This window comes from Garra rufa, chromosome 8 (genome assembly GCF_049309525.1).
Source record: "Garra rufa chromosome 8, GarRuf1.0, whole genome shotgun sequence".
Taxonomy (NCBI): Eukaryota; Metazoa; Chordata; class Actinopteri; order Cypriniformes; family Cyprinidae; genus Garra; species Garra rufa.
In genome coordinates, this window is record NC_133368.1 from 28702001 (window position 1) to 28714446 (window position 12446).

Sequence of the window (12446 nt, forward strand, 5' to 3'; positions counted from 1 at the left end):
CAACAGTATAGTACTATACAATGAGTTTGCTGTCTCTCTGTCTAGAAAGGTGCCATGATTGGTCTTCATTACCATGGTGCTTCAACTGTGTGAACGGGAGACTGTCTTTCCTTAAAAACAACAACTATCAAGATAAATTTAAGCTAGTTCAGTTTTTGCAGTGCTTTTTTTATAAAGCACCTTGTGTAGAATTAATATACTGCCATAAACCTCTGTAAGAATGTAAGTAATGTGGGTTTGGAAAAGCATGTGGTTAAATAAATGTCCAGCTTCTCTTTTAAGCTAGTGATGTAGACTGGCATCTGCTCATTTAATGTCTTTGGTGGGATTGTTTACTCTTGGTTATGAAGTTGGGAACTCATCCTCTAATTTATCAGTCACCACTAGTTCAGTTTATGCTTGCCATTCCCTTGTGTATGACAGATCACAGAGAACCTTTAAAACAACAGCAACAACAAAACAGTGCCAGCTATCTCGAATAAGAACAAAGGAAAAATAAAGGCAGATTAAGATCTTAGAGTAAACTACTATGGCATGTGAATCCCACTTGCATTGGTTATTTCCTTGCCAAGCCTCAAACAGGCCATTAGTAATCTACAGTGACCAGCCCAGAGACCACAAAGATCCTTATCAAACCAGAGGAACATAACCTAGTGCCCTCAGTAAACAACTAATATCTATTAGACTTTCCACACTGCATTTAGAAGATGCCAGACAATTAAATAAAACAATGTAAAACATAGAAATCTAAAGAAGCAAGACACATGATAAGTGCCTGAAATTGATAACCCAAAACACATATATTTAAAGGGATAGTTCACCCAAAAATGAAAATTTGATGTTTATCTGCTTACCCCCATGGTATCCAAGATGTAGGTGACTTTGTTTCTACAGTCAAACACAAACAAAGATTTTTAACTCAAACCGGTTCATCATTTTTGGGTGAACTATACTTTTAAGCTTTTGATAAAAGTGTGAATTCATTCCATACAATCATTTGTACAAAGTTTTACAAAAGCTGTTAAAATGTTGCAAATTGTTGTGTTTTACCATATTATTTTAATGTATGATCTTAATTATGAACACACTGGTTTGTAGTGCAAACAGTTAAACCGATTACAGCACGCTCTTATTCTCATTATTTCCTATAGTGGCTAATAAAACTAGGGATGCAACAATACCATTTTTTCAAAACCGATCCGATACCAAAAATTCTGAGTATCGGCCGATACCGATACCCAGCTGATATCAGTGGGGGTATTTTACCTTCAAAACTAAAGAATGTATACAATTCACTTTGTCATTAAGATTTATTTGTTTTAGGTAAAGAAACACCAAATCTGCTTGCACATTGTTGGATAAAAAGGGGGGGGGGGGATACATGCATGAGTGCAATCAAATTCATATTAAGATTAATGTTTTAAAAATAACATTTTGAAAACAGAAATATTACAGATATAATAACTGAACAGATCTGCTAGCAGACGGCGGCAAGACACTGATTTAATTACTGAATCATTTCATTCATTTGATTTTTTTGAACGGATTGGTTCATTCCTGAATAAAGCAAGTGACTCTCTGTTTGAATGGGAAGTTGAATCATTTCACTAGATTCGTGAAAAAAGGCACATTCATTCATAAACAAAACACCGCTGTGTTTGAGTGGAGATGCGCAGCGGCTCAGTTGTGACTTGTTTCAGACTACTTTTGACGACGAAATAGAGCAAAATCAGGCAATAGTGTTATAGTCAAGACAATGCAAGTCATTTAATAATAACTTCTTATTTATTTAACTGCTGTATTAAACAATATCTCATTTACAAAGTATTTACAAAGAAAGTATTAAAAGCTGTCACTCGGTTCGCGAAGTCCTTTTGTTCTTTTGCGTGATGGTTTTGAAGATGCTTGATTAAATTTGTGGTGTTGTAATTCGAAACACTACTTCCACCTCTTGAAACTTTGGCTTTGCAAATATTACAATTTGCAGTGCCACTAGCTCCTGTATCAAGAATAAAATATTTCCAAATCAGGGACATGTTTACCGCACTGAGGTAGACTTTGCACATGTAGTTGTGTAAGCAGTGCAACGTATTTTAAATGCATTTTATTTTTAAGGCAATTTTTTAAAATAATTGTGTTCTTGTATGAATTATTATAGATTTTACAGTAGACTATTATTTCTTGCTATTTATTTAATCAAACTCTGGTAACGGTATCGAATTTGGATCAGTCACGCATCACCGATATCCGATCCATTCAAAAAGCTTGGATCGGCGTCGATACCGACCCAGAGTATCAGATCGATGCAACCCTAAATAAAACAGAAGTCTTGCTCATAACTTCCACATTGAAGAATAAGGTGGAAACAGTATATAATGCAAACTGCATATAAATGGGCAATAACACAAAACACTAAAATAGCCTAATACATCAGCCAGTGGAAATGGTGAACTCTAGTTAGGAATGAAAAGGGGAAATGCGAAACACTTTAATATCGCACTGTCAAAAGTCAAATCTAACACATTAAGGTGGAGGTCAGAGGCTCATTAAACAGTGTAAACACAGACATAAAGCTGAGGAGATCAAGTCATTCACTGTCCACACAGTCCAATGACCACATGCTACAAGAGGGATGATGGTATTACGGCTAATCAGTAAACAGAATGACAAGCATCCGGGACAGATCTCTGAAACCTGGGCTTGAGGGCACACCCTAATTCATCACACAGTTTCACAAGTCAGAGTCAGATCTCAAGTAATAATGGAAATAAGCATAACTTTTAAGCCAGGTCCTGATTTTTACTATTTAAAATAACTGCTTTCAATTTGAATACATTTTTAAATTTAATTTATTCCTGTGATCCAAACTCATTTTTAGCATCATTACTCCATTCTTCAGTGTCAAATGATTCTTCAGAAATCATTCTAATATGCTGATTTGCAGTTTAAGAAACTTTTTTTAATTATTATCAAGATTTAAAACAGTTGAGTACATTTTTTTAGGATTCTTTAATGAATAGAAAGATCCAACGATCATTATTTACCTGAAATAAAAAGCTTGTAACATTATACAATATATACCATTCAAAAGCTTGAGTCAGTATAATTTTTTTCAGTTATAGGAATTAATACATTTAGCAAGGATGCTTTAAAACTGACCAAAAGTGATGATGACATTTATAACATCCCAAAAGATAAACTTCTGAACACTCTATTCATCAAAGAAACCTAAAAAAAGATTCTACTCAGCTGATTTCAACATAATAATACATGTGTTTTTAAGCAGGAAATAAGAATATTACAATGATTTTTTTAAAGGATCATGTGACTGGAGTAACGATGCTAAAAAAAATCAGCTTTGAAATCAAAGGAATTAATCACATTTTAAAATATAATCAAATAGAAAACAGTTATTTAATTAAATGCAGGAATTTGAAATTCTAAAGTATTGAGATTTTTACAGTTCATCAGACTACTTGCATAAAAAGCTGAATATCGGTTGTCACTCAATATATCCCAATCATATATTTTAGTAAGATGATACCTAAATGCTTTCCTCAAAAGTCTTGTTGCAAAAAAATGATGTATGGATAATCAATTAGTACAAGTTCCTTTAGCCCAGTAAATGTTCATCTAAAAATGTAAATTTGGATCTTATGTTTACTTAATAGAAAAGGCCTTTTGCTTGCTAACACAGAATGAGCTTTCAATCTGGGTTCAGAAGACATGTAGTAGTAATGTATGTTTTTATGTTGATAATTTCGAGGCTTTAGAAATTGATGTATCAAATCTAACGCACTGGCTTTATAGAGTTAAGATGCATGCAAAGGCAGAAAAAATGCCCAGCCTGAGAACACCGTTTCTCATTTCACATGCAAAGACAGTGTTTACATTAAAGTCAAAAGGCACATCAGTAAAAAAAACAGCATCGGGTTTTGCCACAAATACATTTTATGTGGGTGTTTGACTCATGAGTTCTGAGAAAAAGAGCGTCTTTATTTAGGAAGGCATTCCTAATCTTGTCAGTTCAAGTCAAGGTGATTAAAATGACAAAACTGAAATTAAAGACTTCTCATATTTTCTGGTTAAAAAGTGCCAAGCACACCTTTAATCACAACCAGAGATGTCTAGTTTCACTGTACGTTTCTCCCAGGATTATGTAATAAGAAAACAGCCTCAAACAGCAATGAACAATGGCGAGCATTCTCTCTGTCATACTGGAGTATCAACGTGACTCAGTAGGCAAGTTTCTGTCAGAGCATAAGCTGAGAATGGAGGCCTAGGATCCAACCTTGAGCTTCAATAAAGGACACCTTTTAATTTGTACAATGCAATGCAACCAAAACAGACTGAAGAACAATGAAGGTCTGTAAAACCATATTCAACCAGACACATGTACATTTGAATGCATTAGTCAACTCACCGGCAAATCAACACTGACATCTGTGCCATCTAACAAAGACACTCGGCAGGTGATGATGGACTTGGCATCTCCAGCAGCAGGGATGTGTGTTGTGGCTCGCTGGGCTTCCCGGAGTCGAGCTTTCTCGGCATGTTTGCGGATGGACCGCCGGCCCAAAGTCCGGCGAAGGAAGCTCAGCATGTTCAGGAAGATTTGTTATCCCAGCCTGGAAGAAAGACCATCTCAGTTATAAATTACAACTTGCTATAGTTCACACTTCTCAAATACAGTTGAACTTATAGACTGCATAGATGGCACCTACACAGATTTTGTACAGTAAGCATCATTTAACTGCAGCATCTGTAATAAGACCACAGTAACAAGGAAAAACCGCCACAGTTATGTCAATACAACTATAATTTCACTATAATCAAATAAACGGTGGTATTTATGCAAAATAACGGTGTAAGATATATTTATATTCTAAATTCAGCTGCAGTTAACCAGAAAAGTTGTTACCTTCACTCACTGGTAAATATTCATAACAGACAGTGGTCAGTTCTTTCCTGTTGTTACAAGTTATTTCTTTGTCTTCAAATTACACCCACAAGTCACTAACACCAACGCACCTTTACAAAACGAGTTTAAATAGTTTTAAATCGGTTGACAAAACGTCAAACGTTTAACGCTGCTGTCAGGCGTGCACGCGCAATATCCAAACTGTTTCATGTTTCGAGTAAAATTGTAGCGAGTTGTTTCACGATCACGCGCTTAGTACTCAACTCCACTGACACCTGTTTGCTCAAGAAAAAAGAAAAGCGCAAGCGCATACTTTGCATTTAACGGCGGAATGCCTTAAATGTTGAATTTATAAATAACACAAACTGTTAAAAATTACAATGCGGCTATAGTGATTCATCTAATATGGTTCTGATATAATATCGAGTCCACCTCCGGGATGACCGCACTCGAGGCGCGAATCCACTTGTTGATCCTCAGTCAGACCGCAGACAAAAGCGTTACTTACTGCAGACTGATTAATATTCCGCCAATGAAAAAGTCCTCCGGCATCGGCCTTTATTAATAAACGACTTTGTGTTTTGAAATATCCATCTTCTACGCCGCAGTGTGGCCCAGCCACCTTATGTTTTTGGAGGTAAGTGTAACTGATATTCTCCTTGGTCCGAAAGATTGTGGGGTGGCTGTTTTCCCTCAGGAAATGACGTCACGTAAATCCCTAAAAGTGGATTTACATTTAAAGGGCCGGTGTGGTGTGAAAATTGACTCGATACTTTTAACACTCCGCTACATTATTGTTATAACATGATTAAACTTACATTTTTCTTCTTCTTAAGAAACTGCGATCAGCTACTGTCAGAAAGATGTAAATCAGTTACGAATGAACCTTTATAGAGCAAAGAAATACATCCTAAAGAATCTAGTTGAACTTCCCAACCCAGTTTCATAAACAAAAATGACTGACATAACTAAAAACATTCATGAGAACATTTTGAAACTTTGTTTACTAGATCTGCATATCCCCTATATCTTTCAAAATGGTACTAGTACTATGGTAGCAGGTACCATAGTATAGTAATTAGATGGTAATACCATGGTACTGAATGCTTTCCAAATTAATTTGCTATGGTATTTACATCATTATATAAAAATACAAAATACTTGCAAGAAATATTCATAACTGTCTTGAAAGCATTGGTTTTATTAAAGCATTGAGTTTATTAAACTCTAAAGATATCATTCAAATATATATATATATATATATATATATATATATATATATATATATATATACACACACAGTACTATTCAAAAGTTTTTTAACAGTAAGATTTTTGTTTAAAAAAAAAAGACTCTTCTGCTCACCAAGCTTGCATTTATTTCATCCAAAATACAGCAAAAGCAGTAATATTGGGAAATATTTTTTACTATTTAAAATATCTGCTTTCTATTTGAATATATTTTAAAATGCAATTAATTCCTGTGATCAAAGCAACATTTTCAGCATCATTACTCCAATCTTCAGTGTTACATGATCCTTTAGAAGTCATTGTAATATGCTGATGCAATGTTCCAGCAACATTTATTATTATTATCAATATTTAAAACAGTGAATAATATAGAAATTAATACTTTTATTTAGCGAGAATGCTTTAAATTGATCAAAAGTGGTGATAAGAATATTCATGATGTTACCAGAGATGGGCATAAATACATAGAAATGTATTTAAAATGCAAATACAAAATACCGAGTGGAAAAATGTATTTAAATACAAATACAAAATACTGTGTAAAAAATGTATTTAAATACAAATACAGTATTTTGTATTTTTAAAATACACAAAATACATGTGAAATTGGCCATCAAGTGCAGGCATCCCTATTAGGCTGAAATATATCTGGACATATTCTGAATGCAAAACAAAAACATTTAGATGCGTACTACTGATTGGAAATGATCTTCCCTTCCCCTGCCCTGTAGGAAAAACAAAACAATTTTTCCCCCAAACATCTTTTATTACGTTTTATCACCATCATGACTTCAACTCAGTAACAAGAACTCATTAACACAAAATTGATAGTTTAAAAAAAATAAATATCGAAACTGATTGGCTAACAGGCAGCTAACGCTATTTTTCTCCTACACGTGTCGGTCCTTTTTTATTCTTTCATGTTTACTGAAGGCAAATCTGAATGATGCACCATTTTAACTTTAATCAACAAGGAATTGATCATGATGACACCCTTACCTTAATGCAGAAAACTGAGAAAAGTCTCTGATCCAATGCTGACTCTGCTGCAGGCAGCTCACGTGCATGAGTGTTAAAGGGATAGTTCAGCCAAAAATTAAAATTTGATGTGTATCTGCTTACCCCCAGGGCATCCAAGATGTAGGTGACTTTGTTTCCTCAGTAGAACACAAACAAAGATTTTTAGCTAAAACTGGTGCAGTATGTCAGCCATATAATAGGAGTGGATGGGCACCAGACCTTTAAAAGTAAAAAAAAAAAAACATGCACAGACAAATCCAAATTACACCCTGTGACTCGTGACGATACATTGATGTCCTAAGACACGAAACGATCGGTTTTTGTGAGAAAATCAACAGTATTTATATCATTTTTACCTCTGATACACATCCACGTCCATCTCTCCTGAGCACGAGCTCAGCATCCGGCTCGTTACACATGTACACGCTCTGGCGTAGAATACGCAAATGCTGGAAGCGATCTGTCGAGTGTATACGACACACATTGTTTGCACAGAGATTGTGGGTATAGCGGCTATTCAAAATGGTAATTACTTGGGCTTATCCTGATTTAAAACTAAAAGATTACGTTTGTTTGCTCAAAGTCATCCGGGACTTTTCACCGGTTTCCCCTTACGGTGTTTGCGTATACTACGCCAGAGCGCGTACACGTGTAACGAGCCGGATAATGAGCTCGTGCTCAGGACAGATGGACGTTGCTGTGTATCAAAGGTAAAAAATGATATAAATACTGTTCATTTTCTCACAAAAACCGATCGTTTCGTGTCTTAGGACATCAATGTATCGTCACGAGCCGCAGGGTGTAATTTGGATTTGTATGTGCGTGTTTTTTTTTTTTTTTTACTTTTAAAGGTCTGGTGCCCATCCACTCCCATTATATGGCTGACATACTGCACCAGTTTTAGCTAAAAATCTTTGTTTGTGTTCTACTGAGGAAACAAAGTCTCCTACATCTTGGATGCCCTGGGGGTAAGCAGATACACATCAAGTTTTCATTTTTGGGTGAACTATTCCTTTAAGGTTGGGGGAGGGGTGTGTCTGAACTAAATCAGCACCCCGATAAAGAGGTTGATTGGCACAAAGTATTTTATGTATTTTGAAAATACAAAATACTTATCTTAAATGTATTTAAATACAAATTACATTCGATTTTTCCCAAAGGCTTTACAATACAAAATACAAAATAGTATTTTGTATTTCAAATACGTATTTTAAATACATTTATCTAAAATACTGCCCATCCCTGGATGTTACAACAGATTTCTATTTCTGATCAATTTTGTTCTTCCAAACTTTTTATTCATCAAAGAAACCTGAAAAAAATTATACTCAAATGGTTTTCAACATAACAATACATTTTTTTGAGCAGTATATCTGAAGGATCATGTGACGGGAGTAAAGATGCCAAAAATTCAGCTTTGAAATTACAGGAATAAAATACATTAAAACATATTCAAATAGAAAACAGTTATTTTAAATAGTAAAGATATTTGAAAATGTTATTGTTTTGCTGTACTTCGGATCAAATAAATGCAGGCTTGGTGAACAGAAGAGACTTAAAAAAAAAAAAAAAAAAAAAACATTAAAAAATCTTACGGTCCAAAAACTTTTGACTGGTAGTGTATTCTTGATTTTTTTTTTTATTAATTAATTTATTTATTGTAAAGAAATCTTTTTTTTTTTACTTTTAAAAAAAGACCAAAGACCATAGCTGCTAAAAATATAAAACCTAGGATAAATCTACAGGCTCATCTGGGACAGCAAAAGATCCTAATTTTCTGGCTAGGACAGGGAAGTCCAAATTCAGTCCTGGAGGGCCACTGCCCTGCTAAGTTTAGCTCCAACTTGCCTCAGCACACCTGTCTGGAAGTTTCTAGCTTGTCTAAGACTTTGATTAGCTGGTTAAGGTGAGTTGAACTAGGGTTGGAGCTAAACTCTGCAGGACACAAGCCCTATAGGACTAAGTTTGGAGACCCCTGAGCTAGGACATGAGTAACACAGCTCTCAAAACAGTCAGGTGCTTACAGGTGCTCTATATATAATTTTTTTCCAACAGCACCACCTACTGGTTTACTGAGGGCTTGAAACTGCCAAAATCTCCTCTCTGCCAAAATCTTCAAAGAAGGAATTCAAATGCACAATGTAATAAAGTATTTCATGCGCAAAAAATGAACCAGATCTCACAACTGACTTTATTTTAAAGATTTTCTTTTTAATATACAACATTGTATGTACACTTTATAATATTTTCATAAAAACGGACAAGTGGCACAACTTGACCTTCCTGTTATTTGCAGCAAATAAAACGTTACCACCAGTCTACAATTGTACATCTTTGTTGAAAAAGTGCTGTCCCACAAGGCAGGAGGGCGTGTCGTTTCTCCCAAATTCCATGCCATATTTCTGTTTTAAATGTCTTTTGGTAAAACCTGTAACCTGTCGAGCATAGAATGCAATTATTTGGTCCTAAAACCAAGGTTCTCCTGCAATTATGAAACATCATACGATTGACTGTAAAAGTAGATAGTACCTTACAAAGAGTACAGGCATGGATTCAACTAGAGATGACCTGTGAAACTGGGTAATGGGTCAAAAATTTCATTTGAGTTTAACAATGTTAACTTGATGGCTTTTAAACAAAGACATAAAACTAGGGCTCAATTAAATAAACTAAATAAAATCAAACAGCCTGGACTAGACACCAGCTCTAATGTGTTGAACCAAGCCTAGATCAAACCTAAACGTGATTTGGGCTCTCACATTCACACTAACAGTACTATAAAACACACTTACACATACAGACATACAGTACAAACATACAGTAATAATACAACAACACACATACCGGACACACTCTTAGCTTGCTAATGTTAGCGGGATATTCTGCATGTGCAGTCTGCTATGAGAAATAAACAAACTCCCCCAGCATGATACTGCATTTGACACATTGTGGTGTGTAACATTCAGACTGAACACAAAAAGCAGTTCTTATTTGCAGCACTGATGCAGTTGTAACATCACCTACTGTACAGGGAATACTAAATATACTCTTCAATTGAATATCTGATTGCCTCTGGACAGATCACATTTCTAAATGACAATCCTCTTATAATAAAACAGTAGAGGAGTGTATAAAAAAACGAATCAATCTAATTTTAAAGCAATCTTCTGTATGTTAATTTCTGTGGGTTGGTAGCCCTGAATTTTTATTATCCAGTCTCACAGTTTCTTGTACTGAATCTCGAGGAACTATTACCTGGGAGGAACATTTTCAGTAATTAAAGTTACATTTCAGTCTTTTCCTCACACCAAGCTATCGAAGATTTGGAACATAGCGAATAATATTGTATTTTCTATCATTTTTACCTTATAGGCATTCACTGTATGGAAATGAGCAGCACAAACATTTTTCAAAACATCTCCTTTTGCACTCCACTGGCGAGAGAACATCAGATGGGTTCGGAAAGACCCAAGCGTGAGTAAATAATCACGCCATTTTCATTTTTGTATTCCTTTAACTTCTGCTTGACTGAACTGATGTTTTGCATCACAGCTGTAACGCAAAGTGCTTTAAAGTCCTTGTTGACAGCTTTTTAGTTTGACAGCAAAATAAATAAAAAGATTTTCACTCTGCGCCAAAAAGAGAAAACAAAGCAAACAGAAAAAAAAGCTTGTTTTGTAAGTAGTTACTTATGTTGAAACTAAAACAATAAATATGTCTAATAAAAATACAAATGTTCATCTGCAGTCAGGCCAGGAAGTGAATTGTTTTGTGGGTGTTGATGGTTTCCAAATAATAGGTGACCACATATAAAAACACTCATTCATTCACGGGCCTGCCCTTACACACATATGGCACCAGCAATCTCCACTATATTCATTAACATATATATTTGTTAAAACCCTGAACACTCAAAGTCCCAACAAGTACCTAATTCACCTTTGTTAGATTTTTTTCGTCAGTTCTTTCTCTCCTCATTGAAGCCTGGCGTATAGTCTCTTTGCCAGCGTAAAGTGCAGCAGTGCTTGGTTTATGTCCTGTGTTCCTGGCTCGAGATACTTCCCCATCACTGTCACCGAGCTGTAATGGCATCATGTGGAGAAGATCCTGTCAGTCAATTTCAGCATCATTTTCGGGAAAAGCTGGCATTTGCATCAGTTGGATTCGTACAGCGTAGACTTAAGCGGTTTCACCAGGCCCTCCTCGTAAACCTTTAGTATGGCCTCACACACAAACTTGAACTGGCTCTGAAAACAGAGGGGAAGTCATGGTGAATGGAAGACGTGTCAGTCTATCACGCAAGGGCAGCCAAGTGTGATGGCAGTATGAGAAACTGGGATGAGAGCATAATTCATGGACTGTGTCTATGTGAGTGAGCGAGAGAAAGACAGATGAAAGAATGCACATAGAACCACCATGGAACAAATCAAAAGACATTTTGGCATGTTAAAGCGCCCTCATGTCGTTCTAAACTCGTAAGACCTTCATTCATCCTCAGAACACAAATTAAGATATTCTATAGTCTTTGTTTCAATGTAATTAAGGGAAAGGATGAAGCTGATTGGTTGGTTCATGTCACATGACCTGCGGTTCATTATGAGCGAGCATTGTGTGTGCGCGTCTAAATTTGAAATAACGAAACTGACGTGTCCGGTGTAGACACGGTGTAATATTCATATCATATTTATAACGCTTATTCTATTTTAAATATCTGATGGGACAAGTCGGAGCTCTGCGCACGCGCATCATTCAAACCATAACGGTCAACGTCCACTGTACGCTGAGGAACAGGTAAGCAAAATTTGCTTGATTTTGTCGTTTTTACACATTTAATGTTGAATTTTAGTTTTTATAGCTACGATGTGTTGTATTCTAGAACTTTTAATACTTTTCTGCTTCATATGTTTGTAACGTAGCTTCCTCTTTGCGCACCCTTCGATGAAACAGGCAAAAACTGAGGTAAATGTTGAACTTCAGTTCATACTAACGTTAGTTGTTATAGTTTAATTGTTCAGTTGTTTAAAATAGCAACTTAAAGGAGAAGTTCACTTCCAGAACAAAAATTTACAGATAATTTACTACTAGTAAAGTATTAACAACAGTGTTGTGAATAATCAGTTTCTGCTCTTATTTCGCCAACCAAAATAGTTTAAAAAAGACCAGTCAAAAGCAGATTTTTTTGTTCTCTGCACAGCACAGAGGTGTTTTGTTATTGAATTGAATGAGCGATTTGAAAGAATTTCTTGTTTCGTTTT

At 35.5% G+C, this 12446-nt stretch overlaps 2 protein-coding genes across 7 annotated transcripts in view; both read right to left on the reverse strand.

The window, feature by feature from the left end:
• The window catches only part of epb41l5 (erythrocyte membrane protein band 4.1 like 5), a 48507-nt gene extending 42908 nt beyond the window's left edge, over nt 1–5599 (reverse strand). For all 6 annotated transcript variants that reach the window (XM_073845419.1, XM_073845421.1, XM_073845420.1 and 3 more), the window contains exons 1-2: nt 5430–5599; nt 4424–4628 (exon numbers count right to left, since the gene is read on the reverse strand). In XM_073845419.1, the coding sequence (XP_073701520.1) occupies nt 4424–4603 (180 nt within the window). In that variant the 5' untranslated portion in view covers nt 4604–4628; nt 5430–5599. The remainder of the gene's footprint in view (nt 1–4423; nt 4629–5429) is intronic.
• A 3782-nt stretch (nt 5600–9381) lies between these two features.
• ptpn4a (protein tyrosine phosphatase non-receptor type 4a) overlaps nt 9382–12446 on the reverse strand; it is an 81615-nt gene continuing 78550 nt past the window's right edge. The window contains exon 27 of the mRNA XM_073845602.1: nt 9382–11438. Within this exon, the coding sequence (XP_073701703.1) occupies nt 11346–11438 (93 nt within the window). The 3' untranslated portion in view covers nt 9382–11345. The remainder of the gene's footprint in view (nt 11439–12446) is intronic.